At 53.4% G+C, this 24,996-nt stretch overlaps 12 protein-coding genes across 12 annotated transcripts; 5 read left to right on the forward strand and 7 right to left on the reverse strand.

Annotated features, from left to right (window-relative positions):
* Positions 1 to 115: 115 nt before the first annotated feature.
* Positions 116 to 1,676, reverse strand: GT037_010833 (galactan-beta-galactosidase; the record flags this gene model as incomplete). The annotated part of the gene is made up of 3 exons (XM_038935880.1): positions 116 to 870; positions 922 to 1,276; positions 1,326 to 1,676. The coding sequence occupies 3 exons, from the start codon at positions 1,674 to 1,676 to the stop codon at positions 116 to 118; spliced, it is 1,461 nt and encodes a 486-aa protein (XP_038781434.1).
* Positions 1,677 to 2,960: 1,284 nt separating this feature from the next.
* On the reverse strand, positions 2,961 to 4,134 carry GT037_010834 (polysaccharide lyase family 3 protein; the record flags this gene model as incomplete). The annotated part of the gene is made up of 3 exons (XM_038935881.1): positions 2,961 to 3,135; positions 3,212 to 3,658; positions 3,707 to 4,134. Coding segments are annotated over 3 exons (1,050 nt in total), but the record flags the coding sequence as incomplete, so codon positions are not given.
* Positions 4,135 to 5,717: 1,583 nt separating this feature from the next.
* Positions 5,718 to 6,557, forward strand: GT037_010835 (u3 small nucleolar rna-associated protein 11; the record flags this gene model as incomplete). Its single annotated transcript, XM_038935882.1, has 1 exon — positions 5,718 to 6,557. One exon carries the CDS (start codon positions 5,718 to 5,720, stop codon positions 6,555 to 6,557), a length of 840 nt encoding a protein of 279 aa, XP_038781436.1.
* Positions 6,558 to 6,610: 53 nt separating this feature from the next.
* GT037_010836 (3-hydroxyacyl-dehydrogenase type-2) lies at positions 6,611 to 7,399 on the reverse strand (the record flags this gene model as incomplete). Its single annotated transcript, XM_038935883.1, has 1 exon — positions 6,611 to 7,399. The coding sequence occupies one exon, from the start codon at positions 7,397 to 7,399 to the stop codon at positions 6,611 to 6,613; it is 789 nt and encodes a 262-aa protein (XP_038781437.1).
* Positions 7,400 to 7,888: 489 nt separating this feature from the next.
* GT037_010837 (uncharacterized protein) lies at positions 7,889 to 8,445 on the forward strand (the record flags this gene model as incomplete). Its single annotated transcript, XM_038935884.1, has 2 exons — positions 7,889 to 8,179; positions 8,254 to 8,445. 2 exons carry the CDS (start codon positions 7,889 to 7,891, stop codon positions 8,443 to 8,445), a joined length of 483 nt encoding a protein of 160 aa, XP_038781438.1.
* Positions 8,446 to 8,865: 420 nt separating this feature from the next.
* GT037_010838 (transcription initiation factor tfiid subunit 9) lies at positions 8,866 to 9,789 on the reverse strand (the record flags this gene model as incomplete). The annotated part of the gene is made up of 1 exon (XM_038935885.1): positions 8,866 to 9,789. The coding sequence occupies one exon, from the start codon at positions 9,787 to 9,789 to the stop codon at positions 8,866 to 8,868; it is 924 nt and encodes a 307-aa protein (XP_038781439.1).
* Positions 9,790 to 10,398: 609 nt separating this feature from the next.
* GT037_010839 (uncharacterized protein) lies at positions 10,399 to 12,708 on the reverse strand (the record flags this gene model as incomplete). The annotated part of the gene is made up of 1 exon (XM_038935886.1): positions 10,399 to 12,708. One exon carries the CDS (start codon positions 12,706 to 12,708, stop codon positions 10,399 to 10,401), a length of 2,310 nt encoding a protein of 769 aa, XP_038781440.1.
* Positions 12,709 to 13,387: 679 nt separating this feature from the next.
* Positions 13,388 to 16,912, forward strand: GT037_010840 (fibronectin type iii; the record flags this gene model as incomplete). The annotated part of the gene is made up of 1 exon (XM_038935887.1): positions 13,388 to 16,912. The coding sequence occupies one exon, from the start codon at positions 13,388 to 13,390 to the stop codon at positions 16,910 to 16,912; it is 3,525 nt and encodes a 1,174-aa protein (XP_038781441.1).
* A 1,488-nt stretch (positions 16,913 to 18,400) lies between these two features.
* On the forward strand, positions 18,401 to 18,751 carry GT037_010841 (uncharacterized protein; the record flags this gene model as incomplete). The annotated part of the gene is made up of 2 exons (XM_038935888.1): positions 18,401 to 18,643; positions 18,695 to 18,751. The coding sequence occupies 2 exons, from the start codon at positions 18,401 to 18,403 to the stop codon at positions 18,749 to 18,751; spliced, it is 300 nt and encodes a 99-aa protein (XP_038781442.1).
* Positions 18,752 to 18,965: 214 nt separating this feature from the next.
* Positions 18,966 to 20,576, reverse strand: GT037_010842 (solute carrier family 40 (iron-regulated transporter); the record flags this gene model as incomplete). The annotated part of the gene is made up of 1 exon (XM_038935889.1): positions 18,966 to 20,576. The coding sequence occupies one exon, from the start codon at positions 20,574 to 20,576 to the stop codon at positions 18,966 to 18,968; it is 1,611 nt and encodes a 536-aa protein (XP_038781443.1).
* Positions 20,577 to 20,681: 105 nt separating this feature from the next.
* Positions 20,682 to 22,628, forward strand: GT037_010843 (uncharacterized protein; the record flags this gene model as incomplete). The annotated part of the gene is made up of 4 exons (XM_038935890.1): positions 20,682 to 20,684; positions 20,923 to 21,303; positions 21,346 to 21,463; positions 21,601 to 22,628. The coding sequence occupies 4 exons, from the start codon at positions 20,682 to 20,684 to the stop codon at positions 22,626 to 22,628; spliced, it is 1,530 nt and encodes a 509-aa protein (XP_038781444.1).
* A 425-nt stretch (positions 22,629 to 23,053) lies between these two features.
* GT037_010844 (uncharacterized protein) lies at positions 23,054 to 23,657 on the reverse strand (the record flags this gene model as incomplete). The annotated part of the gene is made up of 2 exons (XM_038935891.1): positions 23,054 to 23,405; positions 23,557 to 23,657. The coding sequence occupies 2 exons, from the start codon at positions 23,655 to 23,657 to the stop codon at positions 23,054 to 23,056; spliced, it is 453 nt and encodes a 150-aa protein (XP_038781445.1).
* Positions 23,658 to 24,996: the final 1,339 nt, after the last annotated feature.

Below are 24,996 nucleotides of genomic sequence, written 5' to 3' on the forward strand. Positions count from 1 at the left end.
ATTGATACGACCATAAATATCTGTATTACATCAAAGGCTTCAATAATCGTTAGATTCAAACTACAGGCATCCAACACATTGATTGAAGAAGCCCCTATCATGATCATTGACCACACTACTCCTCAGGCGGATACACAACAATGCGATCAATGTCTGCCCCCTTGACATCCTTTCCATTGTCCAAACCCCCAATAGTAATGGTATTGTGGCTTCCTTCCTCCAAGTTCAACATTAGCGGTGTGCTCAAAATGATCCCCTTGTGTGTATCCCTCTGGTACAGCGACTCAACCTCCTCCGTTTTGTTGTTAACGATAACGCTCGAGATGCGGCGAAGCTGCCAAGTTCCGTTGATACGATCAGGCGTGCCACCGGGCTGGTCGCCAAAGCCCATATCGTCAGTGTTCTGGTAGTAGAAAGAGACCCACTGGGGTTTGCCTGCGCCTGCGATGTTAGAGAAGGTGACCTTGCTGTCGTTGCCGTAGATGCCGGTTACAATGACGCCGTCGCTGCCGAAATTGGCTTCTTGGTGGTACGCGTCACCGGTGGTGGTGGCGTTTTTACCATAGTAGGTGGTGCCGTTGATAGCGGTGACTTCTCCGGTCTCGACATCGAGATCCCAAACGTCGTACCACTTGAGTTCGACGGACTTTTTCTCTTCGTCGATCTCAAGTGGCAGCCAGATGTATCTGCTTTCCCAAAGACTGTTTGAATCCCATTGGTCACCCATGTAGATGTAAGTCGTCTTCTTGGTACCGTTGATCCGGAGGTTCAGGCCCGATTGCGAATTGAAGGTGCGGGTATTCAATGGTGCGATGATGAAGGGTTGAGACCAGGGGCCCGCAAGAGAGTCGGCACGGAAGGCAACGACGTCTGAGATCAGTTAGCATGTATTATAGCCATGTTTGCAGCATATATACGTACTGTTTGGGCGATAACCCGTCTTGTGCGACATCAGCGCAAAATAGCTCTTGTCAGTTTGCACGATTGTGGGTGCTTCCAAATCGTATTTGTCAAAGCGATGGACGACTTCATCAAGAGCCGTGATGTTCCCATTGAAAGAAGTTAGGTATACGTCACGTCCTTCTCTGCGGTCGCCATTAGAGTACAGCGAGTATGCTCGACCATCTTTCTGGTCTACAAAGAGACCAAAGTCTTGCGACCAGTTGCCGAGTGGTGCTGTGGCGTCGACGAACTCGTATGGGCCGGTGATGTTGTCTGAGACAGCGAGACCTTGGAGAAGCTCTCCGTAGGTGGAATTATCAGCGTGCCACCACATCTGCTCATGTTTAGCAAAATGAGTGCAACCGATCGCAGAAGTTTCTCACATGGTACTGGCCAGTGCCTTCGCTGTACACAACCTTTGGCCTTTGGATAATGTCCTCTGTGGAGATGTAGGGGTGGCCCTCAATGGGCTCCAAGGCCAACCCGTGAGGCTCCCATGTCGCAAGATCATCGGAGCTGTACACGCTGACACCACCACCCTCTTCCTGCCCCTCAATCTTGTACTCGCCGAACCAGAAGAACTTGCCCGTCTCTTGATCAACAGTAATGCCGCCAGCGTGCGCATTCACAAGAGTGCCGTCTGTAGCTCTCCAACGCGCTCCTGGTACAATCCATTTGGCAGAAGCTGTTGCCGCAGCTAGCAAAAGCTGGCACGAAAGCGTATTGAAACCCATTGCGACGTGATGCGAAGGCGGACTGGGGTGACAAACTTTTTTTCTGGTCGATCCCTACAGACCTCATATAGCCGGTTGCAGAAGCATGGATGTTTACAAGCCAAGCAGCTCCGGGAGTATTTCGCCCGAACTCCCAGGAACCTAAGCCCTGGATATCATCTTGCGGGGCTCCGCACCTTCTCGCTTCCGCGATCGTCGCATTTCTCCAGGTTTTGGGATAACGCCGCTACCGCATTTTGGTTTGGTCGACTCGGTTGTCGGAAAAACCAAGACTTTGAGCTGTCTGCCAATAGTGAGGGGATGCCGCAGCAGGCCTACTCACGGTAACGCTACTGGATTGAGCATTCAATCCGACTGTAGATAGGTTGTCGTGTCTTCGGAGACATGGGCCAAGAGCTGGTGTTGAGGTTCCCAGACGGTGAGCAGAGGAGCCTCGGGGTAGCTTGAGGATAGAGCTCGCTTGCGGAAGCTATTGACGTCAGCCCCGAAGCTTTGCTACCGTGCCGCATCCAAGTCAATATCTCACCAATGGAAGGACCTATTTTCAATCAAGATATAGGAGCTTCGAAAAAGCCTGAATCGAATCTCCTCGTTCTTTAATATCTCATCTGCACTAGTCCACAGGTACCGGAGTAGTTTGGAGATATTCTGCGGAGCCTGACCCTAGTCTGCCCCAAAATCATGACAATTATTAAGCCCACCACCGTACAAGTTGGATAAGAGGCATGAAAAAGATCGAGGCAGTAGTCAGAACTTCATGTGTTTACGCATCTTTGTTGTCACCTTTAGTTCATGCCTGACTCAGGAGACTAAGAAGGATACGTAACGACTCCATTTTAGAGAAAGCGTAACATATCTATCCAAACAAGAGTCCACTTTCTCGGGAATTGCACCCAGATTGCAACGGCTTTAGATAGTTGTCTGACAACAGGAAATCTCTCTGCCTCGGTTCCGGCACCCGCAGCACCGTAACGACGTCAGATTGTGTTGCGCCTGCCTCATCATCGATATTCTTTGCGAGCAGACGATATATACGCGACACGACGAAAAACGATGCAACCACTCTTCATTTCAACATCAAGGCACTTCAAAGACACCAATAGCATTGATCACAGACCGACAGCCTGGTACAGTATGGAAAAGATATATACATAAAAACAAAGATAAAATAATATCCACAGAAGAAGAATCATCCAGTCGCAGACCCAACCATGTTTTCACGCGTTTTTTTTTACCACGCCGAAACCAATAGAAGCATATGCGCATGTTGGATACACACTGCATCTACTGGCACTGCGAGTACCACTCGTTGCTCTTGACACACTTGCCGGAGGCACAAGTAGTGGGGCCAGAGTATCCCTGTCCACCACATTGTCCGTACAGCTGAACGCTACCGCTGCTGCTACCTTCGTCGGTTTCGACATCTCTAGAAAAAAAGGACCAGATTAATCGTTTGCGGCTTCGTGGGGGGGACGTAGCGGGAGTCCGAGAGCCGGTTCTGGGGATAGGGGAGGGTTCAGGATGAATGAGCTTACTTGGTCGCAGTGGCCTTCGCAGAGGAAGTCTTGGTCTTGGTAACAAGAGTCGAAGTAACCTTCTTGGTAGAGGTAGGCTTAGCAGTGGTAGTGGGGGCACCAGAGTCAACGGCCGCACCGCAGGTGGGCAGCTTCTCGAGCTTGCCCTGCGCACCCATGCAGCTAGCGTTGGTATCGAGCTTCTGGCTGCTACCGTTGCCCTTGTCAACGCCCTTGTACTCGCGGCAGACGGCCTTTGTGGTTCCACAGGAGCCGGAGATGGTGGCTGTGTCGCCAAAGTTTGAGTTGATGCCGATGAGGTCCGAGGTTAGGCCAAAGGCGCGGACGTTCTCGACGATGACTTTGCGGGGCGACTTCTTGGAGTTGTCGGTGCAGTCGCCGCAGGATCGGTAGAGCTTGCCTGCGTTGACAATGGTGTAGTCTTTGATAGTGACGGTACCCCGGCCGCTAGGTACAAGTCAGACGGGATTATCTGTAGAGTTGGCTGATACTTACTTGTGCTGGATGACCTTGTCTTTGGCTTCTTGAGCACCACCTCCAACAATCAAGGCATCACCAGTACCAAGGACGGAGACGGCGTCCTCGCAAACGTCACGGAACCAGACGTTGGTCAGGGTGCAAGAACCCAGGCAGTGAACACCCTCGAGCGAATCGGCACCGATGATGACGTTGGAGATGGACGCGCCGTCCTCGAGGATAAAGACAGCGTTGCTGCTGCCAGTGTCCTCGTCAGAGTCACATGGCTGGCCACGGTCAAACTCCTTGTTCGCAAAGTCGACCTTGCCAGTGATGGTACTGGGCTCGGGGAGCGACACAATGTTACCGGAGCGGGTGGGGATGTTCAGGGTCTGCGCAGCTGCCATGCTGGCGACGAGAGAGAGGAGTGCAACTTGAGAAATCATGGTGAAGGCTGAAAAGTGAATAACTCAGCAAGGATGGGTGTGGATGAATTGAAAGAGTTGATAGATCTCCTGGATCTTTGTAGTGTCGAAGGAAGGAATGAGTGAGCTGGTTGTCCTGTAACACTTGGGACACTCCATTGCCTTTATACAAATGTTCCATACCCCCCTATCGAAAATGGCTGCATCGCGAACGGGACTTGGATACGAAGGTAGCCCTCCGAGGATGCAATGGAAATTGCTACAGGATGGAAGAAACCCCTGGTGTGTGGACTCTAGTCTGACAGGCCAAGGCGCCGTGTGGTAATTGTGGAGAATTGTTTTCCGCCCGCTGTATGCTGTGCTGGGCGATAAACTGTGGCTGTTGTAGACTTAGTGGTGGCTAGAATGGTCATGCTCACCACAACCTCCTCTTCGATTCGATCTGCGCTGCATGACGGCACATAGTCCGGATATTATCATGATTCGCGGGATTTATATGAAGACGTTCCTCCGCACGCCATGTAGCGGGAAAAGTAGTGTTTGGGAGCGCTGTACAGTTTCTGCTAGACAGATGATGAGGTTTTGGCGTTGCTGCATATTGGGGCAGACCTGGGGTACATTAGTACACAGCCACATTTCGGTACTCAATTCTCCGCGGTGTTTGGAAGGATTCCTGGGCATCGTTTTGTAGATAGCTTGGCGTTTCAGTCAAGATATGGGGGATAGTTCTCGTAATGCAGCGCGTGCCAGGCACGATTTGGCTCCCGTTTTGGAAGGGTTGTCGCCATATTAGGTTTGGACAGCTCTGACAGAAGTTTACCTATCCGAAGACCCGCTATTACCTTGAATATGCTTTTGCCTCGAGAACGCTGGAATGTTGCTCTTCCATCACGGTCGTGTATCCTGGTGCGGCACGACTCAGGGTGCTGTCGAGAACTTCTTGGCTGAGTCCAACATATGGATGTACCTGGTTCACTTGTTGACGTTGGAGCGACTTGTGTCTCTGCATCTCATTTCCGCGCCTCCCGTATAGTACCATGACCGCACAGGTCGCTGACGATTGGCTTTTTCGATCGGGGAACGATGCATGTCAGCGGAAACACCCTTCCAAGAGGCTAGAGCACTTCAGAAATGGCGGCTAGAAGCTTGTACCCGATCCGACGGCCTTTGAAGATGTGTAGTGCGACTTGAGCGACGCGCCAACGATATGCAAAGCATGGCAACAAGTTTATTGCAGCAGGGCGAATGCGCTGGTACTTCCACCAACCGGCTTCGTATTAGATGTACAGCTAAAGCCGCTCGAGACCTAAACAGGCAATGTAGATGCGGTACAATGCTTGTGACCTCTTTCATAAACAAAAGCGGCAACTGCTTGGATATCACAGCGCCAGATGCAAAGCTAGCGGCGCAGTGGTCCCGCTGCTCGGGAATGGCATTCGAAACAGACACGATGAATAATCATAGATAGCGACATGGACAGGGTGAAACAGAAAGTGTTTGCCAAGACAAACAGCTCGAGTTAGCGGGAAAGTGGGTCGGAATCTTGGCAATAGCGGCCCACCGAAAAGTTTCCAGGAACACTACGCATCTACACAGCAAACTCCAAACACGCCAAACCGCCCAACATGTCGTCGATGCGGAATGCCGTCCAACGGCGCAACCACAAAGAGCGCGCGCAGCCCGTCGAACGCGAAAAATGGGGTCTCCTCGAGAAACGCAAAGACTACAAGCTGCGGGCTGCGGACCACAAGCAGAAGAAGGCCAAGCTCAAGATCCTGAGCGAAAAGGCTCGAGACCGGAATCCGGATGAGTTTTCCTTCAAGATGATGTCGTCGCAGGTGGATAAGTCGGGGAAACGGGTGGCGGATCGGGGCAACAAGGCGCTGAGCATGGAGGTGGTGAAGCTGCTGAAGACGCAGGATGCGGGATATATTCGCACCATGCTGCAGCAGACGCGCAAAGAGAGGAAGGAGGTGGAACAGAGGCTGATTATGGAGGAACAGGGCGAGGTGCGCGCTGTGAGGGACGGAGAGAGGGCAAGGCATGGCAAGCACAGGGTGTTTGTGGAGAATGAGGAAGAACAAGACGAGTTTGAACCAGACACTTGGTTTGGACGCGGCGAGGAGATTCCCACTCGCAATGAGTCGCCTACTTTCGGAGACCTTCAAGACGAGCTATCGGACGACGACAACGACGACGAGCAGCCCATCCAACGGCCGAACACGTTATCAAAGAAGCAGATGGAAGCGCAAGAACAGGCACGGAGAGAAGCGAGGAAGTTTAGGAAGGACAGGGAGCGGGCACAAGAGCGGCACATGTCAAGGCTGCGAGCACTCAAGAAGCGTGAGAGCGAACTCGTAGCCGCCGAAGAAGAGCTAGAGCTCCAGCGCGCAAAGATGAACAACACAGTCGGCGGCGTCAACAAAAATGGCGTCAAATTTAAGGTCCGGGAGCGCAAGCGCTGAGATATCCTTTACCTCCTATATACCCTCGTGCCCGCGTAGAATACGAATACAAACTACAGCCTCGCCGGCATCCTCATCGCGCCATCCAACCTCAAAACCGTCCCGTTCAACATCTCGTTCCCCACACACTCCACCACCAACCTCGCAAACTCCTCGGGCTGTCCCGCCCTCTTTGGAAACTCCATGCTTTTCTCCAGACTCGCCTTCACCTTGTCGCTCATCATCTTCGTCATGGCGCTATCGAACATACTAGGCGCAATTGTCACAGCGCGGATACCATATTTCGACAGATCGCGCGCGAGTGGTAGGGTGAGACTGGCTACCGCGCCTTTACTCGCTGCATAAGCTACCTGGCCCATCTGTCCGTCGAAAGCAGCGGAGGAGGCGATCATGATGATGACGCCACGGGAGCCATCGGGACTGCAAGGCGTCGTAGTCGTCATGTGCGGTAACGTTTGACGTATCAAATCCAAGGTTCCCCTCAAATTGATGTTGAGCACGAAATCAATACTTTCGATACTGAGCGGCTCGTTCTTCTTGTCGATGATCAAACCGGGCATTCCCACTCCTGCTCCTGCTACCACGCCTCCGATGTGCTTTCCTGTTTCTGCGACCCAGGCTACTGTGCCTGAGATTGCTGCTGCGATGGCGGATGTGTCTGTGACGTCGGTTTCGAAGAATCGCGCGCGTGAGCCCAGCTCGGAAGCGATCTTGGCACCGTTTTTGCTGTTGAGATCGAGGAGCGAGACATATGCGCCTTGGGCATGCAGGGCGCGTGCTGTTGCGAGACCGAGGCCTGAGACGCCGCCGCTTATGAGGAAGGTGCGGTCTGCGATCTTCATCGTGAGTATTGTATGGAGATGTGTATGAGGTCAGAAATGAAGGAGTGGCTAGACAATACAAACGTCGTTACTCTGTGTGTACGTGGTGTTTAGTAGAAGCTGAATCAATGTGCACCTATGCATGTGAAGTTCATTCCGCTAAAGCTACTCATGGATCTCGTGCCTCGGCCCATGAACGTCGGTGATTCATGACCAAAAGCCCCGATGTGCCTGCTCCGTATCCCACCTACACCAGCAGTGACAATGAGCAAGTATACCTGCTCCCGATAATCTCAATCTTGCGCATCTCGAATCTCGAACCATCACCGCCGGGAGTCCGCATCCCAACGCACCACGCCCATTGTACGCCGCCACTCGCTACCCAGATACCCGGAAGCCTTCGCACACGCACCGTCGCATACACCCACGCTACCTCGAGAAAACAGCAATTCTCCTGAAAAAAAAAACCCCCCCGTGCTGCTTGCTTGCGGCCAGCAATCTAGCCAAAAGATGACAGACCGCATGATAATCGGGACCAACAGGTCCCCAACGAATCCCACACCACTGTCCGCGCCACAGGAACAACAAGTAAAAGACCTATACTACAAGAACGTACGAGCAAAATGCGCAAAGGAGATTGAAACCTTTGCACAATGCGCATTGGGCCGGACGTTTACCATGATCTACGCGTGCCGACAACCCCGTCTCGCAATGAACTCGTGTATGTTGCAATACCAGAATCAAGATGAACTGGACAAGGCGAGGCTAGAGTGGTTTGCCCTGGCTGAGGAGAGGAAACAGGTATGTATTACGAGGACAACATGTTGGGAAAGTTGGAAGATGGGGGAAATAGCTAACGTTCATGTGTGACACAGGCGAGGATAGAGCACCAGAGGAAATTAGAAGATGCGAGGGAGAAACACAAAGAGTGGTGGAATCTGGATGAGTCGGGGCGTACCGTGGGAAAGGCGGCCGAGACGGTTAATGAAGCGGGGTTACGGCGACGCGAGGAGAATAGGGTTGATGCTAGTGGGGTTACAAGAGGAGGTGTTTATGGATCGAGATGACCGGTCGGTGGTGCCAGTCATGGGAGAAAAGAAAGAAAAAAAAAGTACGTGAGACGAATGGATCATTTGGCATGGTGAAATGCATATTGGTATGGGTTTCAACGCAGCCTGAGGTCATCCGACCCTCAAATTGCTTGCAAAACGTTCATCATGAGCGGAAAGCATATTTGTATTATAAACTGTAAATACTCGCTCCCAATTTTTCAAGCAAGAACAGAAAGCTTTGCCAGCTTTGGTATAACCCTTTTTGAAGCTCCGACTCCCACCCCCCAAAACGCCTTTACAAATGCTCTAGGCTTAAGGAAGCCCCTCTCCGACCACTGAACCAACTAAGCCCAAACGCCTTTTCTCCATCATCTTAGCTGGCTGCTGCCTCGTGCAGTACGCCACTCCTCACTACTACCCTGAGAACCCCCCATGCTACGGATTATTCTCCCGATTAATCCCCATAGCCTCTTCAAACTCTTCATCATCGGCTTCTTCCTCTTCCTCCATACCCCCCATATCAGTATCCTTAGCCTCGCCCTCCTCCTTTCTCCCTCCATTCGTAATAGCACCAACAGGCCCTCCACCAAACCCTCCTCCTCCATTCCCAGCACCACCACCACCATCCAAATCCATCTCATCCTCATCGCCAACACCCTCATCCACCACCTCATCGTCCTCCCACGCGCCTTTAACTCCCCACCCCACACCCGTAAAACAATACCTCTCAGGCGGCAACCTAATCCCAAACTCCCTTTCCACTCTGGGCAACGCAATACGATTCCGCTCCTGCGCCACCTCGCTCATAAACTCTTTACCCAGCGTCGCTTGAAACGTACCCGCCGCTCGCGCCCCCACGGCCGTCCTGAGCGCCGCTAGACTAACGCCCTCGCCCGAGTCTCCTTCACCTGCTGCTGCACCGCCGCCAGCGGCGCGCTTCTTGGACCCAGATGTCGTGGGAAGTGGGGGCTCGTAGCTGATGGCGTCGGAGAGGATGGAAGACGTGTACCGGTAGGCGAAATCGAGGAGCTGGAGGGGCACGCGCTCCGTGTAGGCGTGCACGCCCATGTTGGCGAGAATGAGGTGGATGAGCCGGGCGTCGCGCGGGCGCTTCGAGGTCCCGGGGTCGGAGAGAGATGTACCTGGGAAAGCGGGATTCATGGCTGCTGCGGTAGTAGCCGTGGTATTAGGGTTTGTACCACCGTTTGTTTGAGATTGTTGTTGCGATGGTTGTTGTTGTTGTTGTTGGGCCTGCGTGGGTGGAGGTTGTTGGGTCGGTGGACTGAGTGTAGGCGCATTTGCTGTTGCGGGCGGCGTTGAGATGCCATTTTGCATGTTTTCGGCGGCGGGTGACGCCATGGTGAAGGGTGGGTGGGTGGGTGGAGGGGGGTTGCGATGTGGATGTAGTTGGGCGGTTTGAGGTCGCGCGTCGGTGAAGTTGCGACGGACGCGAAGGCTTGGCGTGCGCATGCGGCTCAAGTTAGCTGAAATCTGGGGAGAGCTAAATGTTACGACTAGCGCATTCACGCATCGAGGTCGTCAAGATGAGGGAAACATACTGCACAGTACTTGCACGTCGCTGAAGAACAAAGCAAGCAAGATATCTCGAGATACTTTTGGAAAAAATCAGTCTTGATATTTGGCTGCAGACCCGAGACTTTATATGTGAAGTGTAAAGACAGGAGAAGATCTCCTCCACTTCGACCATCCCCCACGTCCCCTCCCCTTCGTCTCCTCCACCCACTCATCACATTAGTGCTTCTTTCGTGTAAACATCAAGTCTAAACAGACTCACGTGAGCAAGATGAGAATGAAACATAGTGGAATGGATAAGATTAAATTCGTGACCCTCAAAAATTCTTCACACATCCCATCATCACCCAACGCCGACCCATGCCATGCTATGCAATCAACACACACAAAAAAAAACGTAAACCCACCCTTGTTTCCCCCCATCTATCACGTCAACTACCTAGCCCGTGGAGTAGGTGATCTTTCTTTGACTTTCAACTCCCTCATGCGTTCCACCGTCGTATCCAAGCCCATCTCAATCGATGGCGTAATACCCTCAATCTGCGTCCTCTCATCCTCATCCTCATCGTACTCATCTTCCACCTCCTCATCTTCATACTGCCTATCAACGTAGTCGCCGCCTTCAATACTTTCAACAATCGAGTCTTCCATTCCGCCATAATCATCCCCTTCCCCCATTTCGTCAAGCGACTCCCTACTCATATAACTCGCCTCGAGATCCTCTCCGATTTCCGAGCCCATTTCGTCCTCGCTGCGTATACTAGCCGCCTCCGTCTCGTCATCGTCCTCTCCGCCTTCACTTTCGCTATCGGTAAAGTCGGCGATATCCAAAGGTTTCTCGCGCCAGTAGTTGAAATCCGTATACGCCTCGCCGCCCGCGGGCACCAAGAGCCCGACGGGCGGGAAAAAGTGGTCTACAATCTCGCGCATACTGGCGTACCCCGTCTTGTAGCTGTTGAGCGAGAGCACGTCGAGACTGACTTCTGCATTCGAATTAATGGTAAAGATGCGCGTAGAAGGGATGTTGACGGATCGATAGCTCAACGCATCCGTAAAGCGATTTCCAAAGCCCGCGTAAAAAGGCGTTTGGTGCGCAGGCTTGTCAAACAATTGCATAATGTCTCGGAGACAAGCCATTTTGAAAACTTCGGGCTTGCGCAGATAGATCTCGCGTCGTAGAGCTGCGATGGTGCGATCGGGACTCATAATGACGGGGCCCTTGGGAAGTCGGTAGTTGTCTTGTACCACGCCGTTCAGATACGCGCGCGTGGTGTCTGCTTGGCCGACAGACCGGGACGTGAGGTAGAAGATGTTGTACCCGTTGTTTACGATATCGGTGTAGAGTTTTGCGACACCTTGGTGTGTCCAATCCCTCCCTATCATGTTCAAGACGTGGCCTAGGGCATCTGATTTTGTTATTGTACCGTCAATGTCTGAGATTACGATTGGTACGTCGTGTTTCCAGTAGAACATGTATGCCTCACACTTGCTCCTATTTACTGTAAAGCTCATGGTATTGGCACCGGGCTTGAGGTCCAGGGCACGTAATTGCTCGGATGTGAGACGCAGAGTCTTGGCGTAGGTTTTGAACTCGGGTCTGGCTTTTGATTTCTGGGTAGAAGAGTTGGGCGAGTGTGGGGCAGAGGATCCCAAGGCGCTGTCCGAGTCTCGTCGTGTGGGGAATTGCGCCGTGTCGTCGCTGCGGCCGCTGTCGGATTGGTAGCCTGGGTCTGATAAAGCATCGGCGGATTGGAGAGCGGCTTCGTTGAGGACGTTCATGCTCGTCTTGGCCATGGCTGCTGCTTTGGCTTCCTCACTGCTGTAGATCCAGAGATTGCCATTCTCGTCAGCACCGATAAGAGCGCCGATGTCGTAGTCGCCTGCGAGTTCATCGGACAGGATGCGCCGGGCTATTACTTCGGCGCGCAAGGCATCCTCCTCGCTGCTCTTGTACCCCGTCATGTCGAGTTCGAGGTCGCCCGTCTCAGTGACCTTGTTGGGGATGTTGGAGGTGAAGAGCTTCTTGGAGAGCTTGATGGCGCGGGCGAGTGCTTCACTGGCGGACACGGGCGGTGGACTCGCTGAGCGGGTTGACCTGTTCCAAGCCGTGGCATCTTCCTTGCTGATCTGTAGCGGCCCTCTCTCGGGCCCTGTGCCATGTGCTTCTGTCCCCTCGAACGTCTTGGCGAAGCCGTCCTTGACCGAAGGGACCGTCTCATCCGTGCTGGCCCTTTGCATGTGGAAGCCGGACCAGTCTCCCGACTTTGGCCGCCCAAATTCTGCCTCGGCGTGTATGCTGTCGGACGTGGGGACCGACATGGACATGCGCCCTCTCCTCCTGCTCACGTCGGCATTGTCTAGGTCCAAGGGCTCGGGCTCGTCGAAGGCGCGCTCCGAAGGCATCTCCACGGGCTTCTGCTCGGGACTCGCGGCGGGCGAGGCAATAGGCGACGTCTGCATCTCAGCGGGGATGGAGCGCGTCGTCTCGAAGACGAAAAAGGCCTCGCCCCCTTCGCCCAGCTTCATGGAATAGTCCTGCAGCTCGCCATTGACTCTGAACTCGACCTTCTTGTCCGACGGTCGCAGGATCTGGTACTTGCCGAAGCGGACGTGGAAGGGCGAACAGGCTAGGCTGCCATCTTCGTGCTCTACGACGATGGTGTCGATGGCGCCGCTGAGGGTTGCGGGGTTGATCGAGTTCCAGCCCTTGGACACGCTGCCTGTGATGGATCGCACGTAATTCATAGTGGCTGTCTACGGGCTCAGCGGCCCTCTTGCGCGGTGCGGGAGGTGTTTTACAGATCAAGTGTGGTAGTGTCAGGAGTTTGTTGTCTTTCTTCACATGTCAGTGGGCCCTGGCTGCTTTCACCGAGGGAAGGAACCGGCGTTGTGTGCGAGACCAAGGGGAATCAGGAGTGAAAGTACTTTTGCGGTGATGTGCCTAGGCAAAGGGCAAGCTTGGGTATGCTGTCACCGCGCGCATCACGGGCCCAAGGACGTCAGGCCGAGATCATGGGATGCGAGTTGCCGGAGTAAGCGGCAAGCATTTCCAGAATCGACATCAGATGCGACGTTATCTTTCACATGCTGCAAAGGAGCAAGCAGATTGGAGACAATTTGAGGCCTGCTTACATGTTGGGACAGCTACTGGCTCAACCACTTTGTGCTGCGGGGAGGGTAAAGACATGTGAAGCACCTATCAATCGCGATGCATTTTTTTCCAGAAATGCATATTTTCTAGACCACACGCGTAAGCTTCCATGTTTGACAGCCACTGCCCCGCTAAGGAAGCAAGCTGCAGGTGAATGCGGAGGTGCAGGGTGGAGCAGCCAAGAAGTCGAAATGGCTTGTAGCTTCGGCCATTTGCGGCCGTGGCTGCACATGACGCCCGCTTGGATATCGCAAACTTCACCCACACACACCGATGGAGGCCATGTCTTCGTCGCTGTACTGGCCGCCGGATGTCGCTCGCTATGACATGGAAGCCCTCCTCTTCTCGTCGTCGGGGTGGCTGAGGACTGCATGCATCGTGTCGGCGCTCTTCTGGGTCGCCTTTCGCGCCTACCAGGTCCTCACGCAGCCTGTCGAGAAGCTGGTGCAGGTGCTCGGTCTCGAAGTCCCCGTCGCGCCCCTCGTCTCGCTCGCTGGAATCAAGGCAGACGGAGTGTTGCTCCACTGGAAACCGCCAGACCAGCGCACCTCTGTCCTGAAATATGTCATTCGAATCAACGGCATTGACATTGGCGACATATCACCCCAGGAATCCTCCATTACCATCGAGAACCTCCAGCCCGACCGCCACTACACCATCCGCATAGTCACGCTCAACTCGTCGAGCTTCCAAGCCCCCAGCGTCCCCATCCGCCTGCGAACCCTCCCCGCCGACTCGGATGACTTCTACGGCCCCCACCCGCCCAAAGACGCGCCTTCCCCCAGCGACGACAATGACTACACGCCCACGCCCGTCATCCGCCCGAACAAGGCCCTCGCCGAGGTCGTCACCTCCGTCGCCGCCCCGCCCATGACTCGCGAACACAGCAACAGCACCTCCCGCATGAGACGTCCGGATATTGGAAGGAGGGTCTCGCCAGCATCGCAAGAGGGAAGGCAAGCGCAAGAGGCAGAAGGCCCAGACTCTATTCGCCAGTTGACCGAGAAGTTGGATGCACTCAGACGCGAGTTGGACGACATGGAGCGTCAGATCCAGGACGAGGACCAAGAGTTTGTCACTCAGAAGGCCATCCTAGCCGACAAGCGCGACGAGAAGAAGGCTGCGTTGAAGGAAAAGGAAGACGCCAGTCGCGACTTGCGAAAAGAGGTGGCTAGTCTTGAGCGCCAAAACGCCGCTGCGCAGACCAGACGCACCCAGCAAGAGAGGGTTCTGCGTCAAAAGGAAGCCGAGCGGAAGAAGCTCAAAGACGATGTTGCCAAGTGGACGAGGGAGGCGGGCGAACTCCGCGACACTGCCGAGAAGATCAAGAAGGAACAGTCCGAGTACCAGTCGGCCTCCGAGAAGCGCGTCCAGGATCTAAAAGACAAGTATGCCGACGAGACACAGGCCAACAAAATGCTCGAAGATGCAATTCGCGAAAAAGGTATTCACATCAAGGCTCTGGAGGAAGAGAGGCATAGGTTGGAACAAGGCCAAGAAGGCGCCGAAGCTACAGCCGGTCCTGACAACGCCGAGAGGGAAGAGGACAATCGCTGGAGGATGACGCTAGGTCTGTTGCAACAGCAATATGCTCAAGCTTGGTCGCTGTATGCCGAAGCCGAAAGAGCTCACCAAGACGCTACAAGCAGGTTGACTTACATGCAACAACGTCGTCTAAGCCAGCCCCAGCTCTTCTCGGGCCCGCCTGTCCCAGAGATGGGTCCCGTCAGAAGGAACAGCCAACGTGCTCGTCCTCTCAGCATGCGCGAAGGACTTCTCTCCCAAGCCACTGGCGGATTCGTGCACACTTCGTCAGCTCCCTTCAACAGCATCCCAACAACCGCATCCCCGTCTTTTGCAACGGCAACGCCTTATTTCAACCCGGTAAATGGCATGGCATTGCCTCCTCGTACATACAGTACTTCTTTTTCACAAGCCGACTTCGAGTCCCTAACTGGCGGCGCACCTATGAGTCCCACTGCTGGCGCGTTACTCCCCGCCGGCCTCTTCGGTGACGATTTAGGACTTACAGAAGATGAATACGATGACCCAGGGCCACCCCAAGACCCCTCTCGGGATCCTTCGCCCAACATGCGTAATGTTCTCCCGGGCCTCGGGGCTCCGGGGACAATGAATCCTACGACACAGAATGGCAGCTCTCCGGCTTCACCCCAAAGCGGGTCGCCTAGTGCTCTAGCCAGTCCTCGGGATAGCGCGGGCGAACTACAGTTCTACCCCAATATAAGCAAGAATGACGATAACGTCGACAATGACCGCCGTTCTATACACTCGACCTCCTCCTCCTTCCAGATCAACAACAATCCCCAAGCCTCTCGTTTCGGCGGTCTCTTTGGCCTGAATCGCGCGCGCGGCAAGACGTTTTCCGACGACGGTCCTGCACTGGGGAGCCTGAAACCGAGTCAGAGTCAGAGTTTACCGCGGCAGGAACACGGTGTCGATGGTCTGGGTAACACTCACCGTCGCCGGGGCTCCCACTCCGAAGGTGGTGCGTGGTACGACACTTTTATACGCACCAAGACGCAACCAATCGAATCCCTCAGCTCCCCCAAACACGTTGCAACACGCAAGCGCCCATTCAACATGTTTAGCAGCGCAAAAGCAGGTAATGAAGATCCCTGGCTGAGAAACATACTGGGTATGCAGCAGCCGCGTCCCTCGTCACCTGGGCGACAGGGAAGCACCAATTCTGGGGAAGGCATGGCGTTGCCGAGACCCAGTACAGAGAGCCAGACGCGGTTCGGCTGGAATGTGGATGCGTTTGGAGCAAGGAGTAGTCCATTGGGTGTGGATTGGAGCGTGAATAACACAAACACAACCTCGTGGTCTCGCCTCGGCTCTCGGCGTCCTAGTATGCAGCACACGAGCAGTGCGAATCTGATCAATGACGACGGTTTGCACGACGATGTCCTCGACTTTCCTTCCAACACTAGGAGTCCAACGCAAGCGCCGATTGGGACAAGACCACAGAGTAGCGCGAGTCACATGCCCGCCCAGCCGAGTACAAGTTCGCTGCCGCCGATTCCGCCGACGCCGCCCAAGCAGTTGAATCCTGCGGCGGCGAGCTTCACAATGTTCCAGCTAGGCAAGAAGACGGAGGAGGAGAAGGAGAAGAAGGCCAAGGAGAAGGAAGCACGCAAGGCGGAAAAGGTGGAGAAGAAGGAAAAGGAAAAGGCGGACAAGGCGGCGGAGAAGGCTGCTGCAAATGCGTCTCCGGGAATTGGTTATGACTCGAGGATGTCGCGTGATACACCGAGTATCATCTCCACGGCTGATGCAAGTGAAGCAGATGCTTCGGAAGCAGCAGCGAGTCCAAGACAGAGCCTGGAACGGCGTGTGAGCCACACTGCGTCCGACGCCGCTGGGTCCGTTGGCAAAGAGAGCTTCATGCAGAAGTTGACGCGAAAGGGCAGTACGAATCAGTTCTTATCTTTTGGTGTTAAAAAGTTTTCTTCGAAGAGAAGTAATGCTGGGGACTCTGTCATTGTTCCTGCAACTCCGGACGAGGTGGAAGGAGGAGAAACTTCTAGTAGCGGATTCTTTGGGCTGGGCAAATCTACAGAGAGCGTTGTTGCTGGTAATAGTCCTTCTATTGGCACGCCAAAAGATAGAATGAGTGGGAGTATGTGGGGGAGTATTAAGAAGATTGGGAGGAACAAGGATAAGACGCCTAGTTTACATGAGAGTATTGCTAGTGAGGCGACGGGTGGAGAAGGGGTGGAGGAAGATGAGGGTGGTGATGCTGTTGCTGCTGGTATTAATGAGGGGTCGAGGGCGTAAAGTAGTAGTAGTTAGTTGTTATCTGCTGTAAAGCAGTAATGCTAAAGCTTTTTAGTTTTTTAATTCGTCATCATTACCACCCCCCCCCCCCCNCCCCTTTTTTTTTTTACCCTTCTCTGAAACGAGTGAGAAGGGAGAGGATGTGGCCTGAGGGTCCATTGGGGAGGGCCGGCGTCTTTTCTCTCAGTATCATGTTTCTGCGGAATTGTATAATTCCCACTTGGCGCCTTGAGGCTCCCGAAGTCGTGTTGAAAACATATAGTTAAGATTAGGCTGCTAATAAGACACCAACATTAGTGCTATGCTTTGAAAGAGATGCAAGATAGGTGATTATTAGAGCATTGTCTAGTCTCCGTGCTCAGATTTGATGCGTTAGTTACTTTGCTAATTACAGTGAACGCGGGGTGCCTAGTGAGGGGTGTTCAGGTAGTATTCCAGAATAATGCATCTTATAGTGTTGATAACCTTGTTGTATATAAAAGTGTTCATGTCCAAAGTCTTCACTGCTGGATCCGGTCGGTTATTGTTGTTTTACTTTTTTTTTTGCATCACTTCTGCTCGTTGCATTTCATCATGTACCCATCTGTAAAGCTAAAAGCTACACACTAAAGAGCCACCAATTTTTCACCTCCCAAGTAAGTTAACCGCCTCCCTAAGGCCACCCACAAGTCTTCTTGCATGGCTTGCCGTCAGCATGAACGCTGAGGCAGATGCGCTGACAAGAGGAGCCGTGGCATGTCTAGCATGTATCGATAAGAATTAGCGATTCCTTCTACTCTGAGCTTGGTATTCATGGAGCTACACACCTTGGTGCAGTCGATGAAAGCTTTGGTACACTTTTGGCATGAGCTACTGACGATTTGAGTCTGAACGTCCTGGTTTTGGTTAGCCCTGAGATAAAAGCAGTGATAGTGGGCGCGCGAGCGATGCGGGTGGAGGACTTGCGTTCGCGAGAGAAGACTCGATGGTGGATGTAGAAGCGGGAGCAACGTCACGGGGAATGGCACCGCTCATTGCAATGGTGGAGAGGGCCATGAGGAGGAGGATGGAGGTCAAAGACTTCATCTTGTTGCAATGTGGTAGTTAAGTGACAAGGTTGAGTATGTAGTTGTTAGGGCTTCTGGAGGCTTTGTCGAGAAGAAGTTTTGTCTCATCAGAGTGGTTGCTATGTTTAAATACGATGGTGAGAGAGGGAATGTTACAAGGTCTGAGCGCTTCCATCGTCACCTTTGCTTGAAAAGCTCATGCCAAGGCCCGCAGGCTACCACAGTGCGAGATTGCTACGCAAGTTGAACTCGCCTGCATACCAGTATAGGCTAAAAGGCTGGGTGAAGGCGTTTCGATCCGCAACCACGCTTAGCTCGTACGTTTTCCTACTCGCTCTCTTACTAATATGTATATACGCCGTCACTGCAATAATACGATTAATTCTTCTACGTCAACCTGAACAACCAGATTCAGCCAGACATTTATTTCTTCTCGTCAAAAATGAAGTCCTTCATCACTCTGCTTACCCTTACGACCCTCTTCGCCATCGCTCTCAGCGCCTCGCTTCCCTCGGCCTCCGCCCGCCATCGCGGCCCCCTCAAGCCCAAGCCATCCAACCATCTCAGGTTCATGGTCGAACGACTCGTCGCCGACGGAACATTCCCCGATGATGAAAACACTCGGCTCTTCTCAGAGCAACCCTGTGCCGACGACGACGATTTCGACGAAGGCGACAATTGGAAGGTTTGCTAGACTGTCTTCCATTGAAGAGGTGGAAGGTCGGAACAACACCAGTTAAGGATCACTGGATGTTCGTGGTTCGACGATGTAGCTGTCTGGAACTTCGCATGATCGGGTACCTGGGATGACTTCTGGATAGACAGGTAGTACGTACGGGCTCCTCGCGATGTGCTGTATTGCCGATCTGGCTACGAGATCTCTGTAGTGCTGAAATGGCCGTCCCTTTACAATAATGGAACCATCACTCATTTCTCCAACATCTGCCCAACATGTGTTTTTACATAATCTTTGTTCATTTCTCATCTTGCATGGATACAAATGTCATTCATCGCCCACTCCTCTCATCCAGCTCAAAGTCCCCCTCCTCCTCAATAGTCGGCAGCACCTGATACCTTCTCTTCTTCCCACCCATCCTCTTCAAGCACCGATCCGTATGCAACAAATGACCCCTCTTCTGCCTCGCGAATCCCGCAAAACACGCCGCACTCGATGCAATCGCGCCCGCGCTGATATAGATCGGAATAGTAAAGTCTTGCGGCCGCCACCACACCATGGTCGTCGCAAAAGAGAGGAGCTCAAAGACGTTTTGCAGTGACATCTCGATAGCGGAGAATGAGCCGCGAGACGCGGGCGGCGCATCTTCCTGCACGAGATACTGGACGCTGAGATCGAACCCCCAAAGGCCGAGGCGGGAGAAACAGACGCCCAGGACGAGCGCGGCGCCAGCCAACATGGGTGCCGTACTCGTAGGGAAGACGTGGAACAAGCCTATGGCTAGGGCAATGGCGAGGAGTTGTTCGTTGATGAACCAGAGACCTGCTCGTACAGCGCCGATCTTATTCATCAGCCACGGCGCCGCGACGGTGGCGCTAAGTTCGAGGATGACGGACACGAGTCGCATGATGGAGACGTGCGTGCTCGTGAAGCCGAGAGTGAGTAAGTAAGTCGTCATTTGCGATGCAAAGCTCAGGACCGTGAGATAGAGGAGGGAAAGCGAGAAGGAGGCGAGGAAGGCGGGGTTTTCGATGTATGCGCGGTAGGGTTGCAGGTATGAGGTTATATTGGCGAGAAGAGTGGAACGTCGGCTAGGCGTGTTTGACACGGTATCCCCGTGGGAAGAGTCTTGCGGTTGTGAATCCGTGGCAATATTCGTTTCAGCCTGCGCGACGCCTTTGCCAACACCAAGTTCCGGCACCGCGGCGTACACATTCGCAATGGCAAAGTACTCCACCAGTACACTGATTGCATTCTGCGCGAAAACAACCCAGATGGCGGTTTTGGTCGAGTAGCCATCCACGAGTCCGATGCCTACGGGCGCAATGAGCTTGCACACCAGATCAATCCTCCGCATGACGCTGTTCAGCTCTTGACGATCTGCACCTAGGCTCTCAGAAACCACGACTATCCAGTCTCTCTCCACAGAAACCGTGTTGGCGACAAAAGCCAATTTCTCGACACATGCCAGAACCGCGCTGACGGCAAACAAGCCATACGATATTCCACTGACATGCTTCTTCTTCTCTTGCCCACCATCCAAACCCAACATGGCCACCAGAACTGCACAACTCGCCGCGACAGAAAGCCTTTGCCATAGAATACTCTGCCTCACGACATACAATCTATCCCTCGCATCGACCTGCCCGCCTATCCACGACCCCAGGAGCGCAGCGGCAAGCGAGCGAAAAAGCGCATAGCAACTTGCGAAGAAGAGCGTTCCAGGAAAGATTTTCGCAAGGAAGATGACTGCGCCGAATTCAAAAGTGCGCGCATTCCACGTAGACAGTATGTGTGAGGTGTAGAGTTTGTAGAGGAGGGGGCGGGGTGATTGTCGTCTTGGTGAGGGCGTTGCAGACGGGGCGGGGTAGGAGCGCGAGGAGGAGGTGGTGCTGCTGCTGCTTGTCGAGCTCGTCGATGAGCGTGGTGACGAAGCCGCCATTGTTGTCGCAAAAAAAAAACTTGTGTAGTTTGTTTACGCAGAAAGCAAAGCAAACGCCTCAAAGGCGAGGACTAGATGAAGAGGCTACATATTTGCAAGGTTCAGATGGTAAATACCGTGATGGTCATGAGACGGCTTGGAGAGCGGACATCTGGGCCTTCCGAATTGCCTCATGGGTTGCAGCGCACGTGTGGACCCTGTCGATCGTTTATCTGAATTAGGCCGGGCGGGGTTAGCGTCGCGAATGTCGTGAGAAACAGGATTGGAGTAAGTCCGGGAGCATAGTAACGACAAACGCGAAAGAGGACTTAGGCAGCAGCTTTTGGGGTTGGATGTTCCACTGTAGGCCCCTGCTTTCGAGTTCGTCCAGCTCGGCCGCACGTTTGGAAAAGACTTCCAGACAAGTCAGCTGAAGCTCGACAGCGCAAGACTCCGCCTGTCGCGGTGGGGCAAGTCACTGAGTCTAGACGATGATGTCCGGGACACGGTATCGCTTCAGGGACGTTTTAGGTCGGAGGCAAACGTCAAGCACGCAGAAGCCTTACTAGGCCAGATCGTAGAACTGTTTGCGGAGGCTGAAGGCGTGTCGAACAGATACAGGGGCCGGACAGAGCCTCAGGACAGCAGCCTCGCAGTATACGATCCGCAAACCAACCTAGATCCGGCGATAGCGAAGCTCCACGAGAAGATGCGCCAGCTCGCCATCGAGCGCCAGAATCGATCCGGCGTACGGCAAAAGGCCAGGTAGGCATTGTACCAAGAGAAGCAGTTTCGGCGACTGATCGAGGACATCACCGAGCTGGTCAACGACTTAGACAACCTCTTCCCCGCCACTCAGCAGTCCCAGCGTAAGCTCTGCGACATCGAAGTCTGTGCCATCGGAGAAGGTTAGGACATCTCTGTAGTGAGAGAAATTGCCGCTGCCCAGGACAAGTTATTAGAGCAGGCTATCACGAAGGCTGCGGAGAGTGCTGGCAAGTCGCACCACATCGTCTTTTCGGGCAGTAGAAACACGGGCCTTCAGGTGGGCCACAACTCTGGGAGAATGGGTACAACGATTCCAAGATAAGCCTCGAATGGCTGAAGCGTGTTTTTGATGTCGAGACTAGAGCCCGAGCTAATGGTAAACCACGAGTACTGATCTGTGACGGCTTCGGGACCCACGAGACGCTAGAGATCCTGGAGTTCTGCTTTAAGAACAACATCATCCTGTGCCGCCTGCCTTCCTATACCTCTCACAAACTGCAGCCCTGTGATGTCTCCGTCTTTGCGCCCCTGAAGACAGCCTACCGCGACCAGGTTGAGCGACTGAACCGCGGCGGCATACACACAATAGCCAAGGAGCATTTCACTTACCTGTATGCGCCAGCAAGGGGAAAGGCGCTAACCAAGAGGAACATCGTTGCTGGATGGGCTGCTGCGGGCTTGTTTCCCTTTAGCCCGGAAAGAGTGCTTCGTAACACACCAAAGCTGCCTGCAGATCTCGTCGTCTCTGTCGCTAACGAGGTGGGATCTTCCTCCCAGAGTAATGTACCGCTAACACCCGCAACTCCTCTGACACCGGTGACGGCAGAGGGCTTGACAGTGTTGCATGACCTGATCAAACGAGATGCTGGTGCGCCCGACGAGGCGAGCAAGCAACGCCTAGAGAGGCGTGTACAGAAGCTTGTGAGCGCCGCCAAGATATCTGTTGCTAAACAGAGCCTCCTCCAGGACCACAACCGCCTGCTGTGCCACATCAACAACGAAGCCACGGTCCGCCGAACGACGCGCTCCTTAGTGCTGAGCGGCGGAAAGGGAGAGGGCAAGGTAATGCGCTGGGAGGACCTCCAACGGGTGCGAGCGGAACGCGCTGCTAAAGAGTTGGCCGCCAAGGAGAAGGGCAAAGGAAAGCGCGGTCGGAAGCGCAAGACACCTGCGCAAGAGGTAGAGGAAGAGACGATACCTCTGGAGATAGAAGCGGGCTCATCAAGGCCGAGGGAAAAAGTGTCGAAAAAACGTAGGGTCCAGGAGCCTGGGCCATGGAGGGCACCAGTGGCGACGATGTATTGATGTAAATTTATTGATACAACACTATTAGACCACAGATAGCATGAAACCGATCGTGTTGCTGAAAGACAGTTTCACTCTGAGTGTACATGAATCTGTGCCCATATTTTTATGTCATGCGCTGACGATCGCGCCAGTTCACCATGAGAGTTCAGCTGATGCGCCGACCTCAGCCTCGACGGCTCAGCCTTGTGCGTAGGGATAGCTGTGCCGCTTCGCAAAGCCTACAACAACGCGCAACCCCAGCCACTGTCTCATAAATCGTAATGGCTCTCCACAGCGTGACTACCACGTTTACAGGCTCAGGAAACTAAGGGTTGCAGGTTGGTTACAACTCCGGCTCTATCCAGACCCACATCCACGCTCCTACTATAGCTCTTACTACCCTCCTCTCGATCTAGCTGCGACTGCAGAGTTTCCTAGGAAACCTACATCTCTCCTAGAGCGTTCTTACCGTCGAAGAACGACGTCTTGCAAGCAACGCGACCGTAGCTGAGTCTGCCCTCGCGTCCCGAACAAGACTTTCCGGAGGCAGCTTCGTGCCATGCAAAGCATTCGCCGCGCTTGCCGCCACCGCAGTCTTCCAAGTCACCAAGCTTCTCGCCGTTCTTTATCTGGTGCACATTTCCTTCCTTGGCACAGTTCTTGATGATGGCACAACCGTTCGTGAACTTGATCCTGTGGTTGCACCAGAGGGTCTTGATGTCGTTGAACGCCATGGTTCCCCTTCCTTCACATAGGGCTTTGCCGTATTCAATGTATGGCTGCGTGACCTTGAGCCTAGAGTTGGAATTAGCAAGTCAGCGCAAACGTCCGAGCTCAAGACTAGACACGTGGTCTAGGTAGATGGAACGTACTGTCATCTGTCAGCGAAGTTTTCGAAATCTGGGTCATGGTACAGACCTCCTGAATAGAGACACTCGTGTCATACGGACCAACGAACACTGCAGTGGACTCCCACATATCGAAATCGGCCAGCGCTGCCATAGGGAGCGTAGCGGCGACGACCGCAAGGAGGGTAGGGAACTTCATCTTGAGGAGTGATGAGGGGAGAGCTAAAGTAGTGCTGCGATAGGAGTTCGGTAGGCGAAGTATCTGTCTAAGCTGGGAAGATCTGTGTCGAGCGTTGCCTGAGAGCAAGAGGAACGTACTTTACGGCTACCTTTATACGTCCTGAGGGTGCCAACTTTAGGCTTCCAAGGGCCACTCCAGCTGCAGCCGTTTCGAGGCCGCGCAGATTTCACCCGAGCAGCAGCCCTCAAGTCAGGCTCAATTGACTTTGTGTTGGTGGCTTCCTGATGCAATAACCCCTTGTCAACTAGACTAATGCATTAGTGTATCACAAGGTCACTATCCACGCTTGATGAGGCAGGTGAAGGCCACATACCTGTTGTTTTGCTTCTCCACGACACGGGCTGGAATTCGATCCTTCTATGCGCGAATGTATGAGGCCATTAACGAATACGTCCAACGCCCTCCGCGGACGTGCTTCGTTAGTGAACGGTAATGTGTCGTAGTTACAATCCAGCATAGTTCTTCATAATCTGCCTTGAAGGCAGGTACGCTGCTTAGCTAGACGTATTCTCGTATACAGCTGGTGTGAGTTCCCGAAAGTGCTAGCAATACTCCGTAGCATCACTGCAAGACGATTTCTACAATTAGTTGTTTTTTTAAAATTAGCGCGATCTTATAGTGCCTCGGTTGTAAATGTGTATAGTTGATGCAGCTTTAGCTGCATATTAGGGCTAATAAAACAGGACGTTGCTAGACCTAATTAAGCCTAAAAACTTTCTGTTTTGTCAACCCAACCCCGACCCAACCCCAACCTATTTGCCAGCGTACACGCCAAGTAGACCAGAGCCCGTTGATGTGCGACATGTGCGGCATCTCCTCACCACGTTCGAGTGTGCGGGCGAATCGTATTCAGCCAGCAACATTGACTTCATGTTTGCTACGACTTAACGCACCTCTTCCAACCTAGCACTTATCAGCAAGCCTGGAAAATGCTACGAGCTGATGGGATGTTCTTTAAAGCAGATACAAGACCAACCGCGCGCTATTGTCTCTCCTGCAAACATCTAGACACTTGTTATAAGCCGGTTTTCTGCGCGTAGTGCGCATGGTCGTCGATGCGCCACCAACGAGATAACGACGATGGTTACGATGCCGCTGCCCAGGAGTACCAATTTAGCGCTGCGGAATTGGCCGCCACAGAGAGCAATGTGAACGTGAACGGGCTGCGTCGTACTCCGCCATAGCGAGACTTGGTGTAGATGTATGGTACGCCCTGTCGAGGGACCTGTGATGATACCTAAGAGTTGATGTGAACGTGAGGTCGACTCTCACTCTGGTGGGCTCCACAAGGTAAATT

This window comes from Alternaria burnsii, assembly GCF_013036055.1.
Source record: "Alternaria burnsii strain CBS107.38 chromosome Unknown 751, whole genome shotgun sequence".
Taxonomy (NCBI): Eukaryota; Fungi; Ascomycota; class Dothideomycetes; order Pleosporales; family Pleosporaceae; genus Alternaria; species Alternaria burnsii.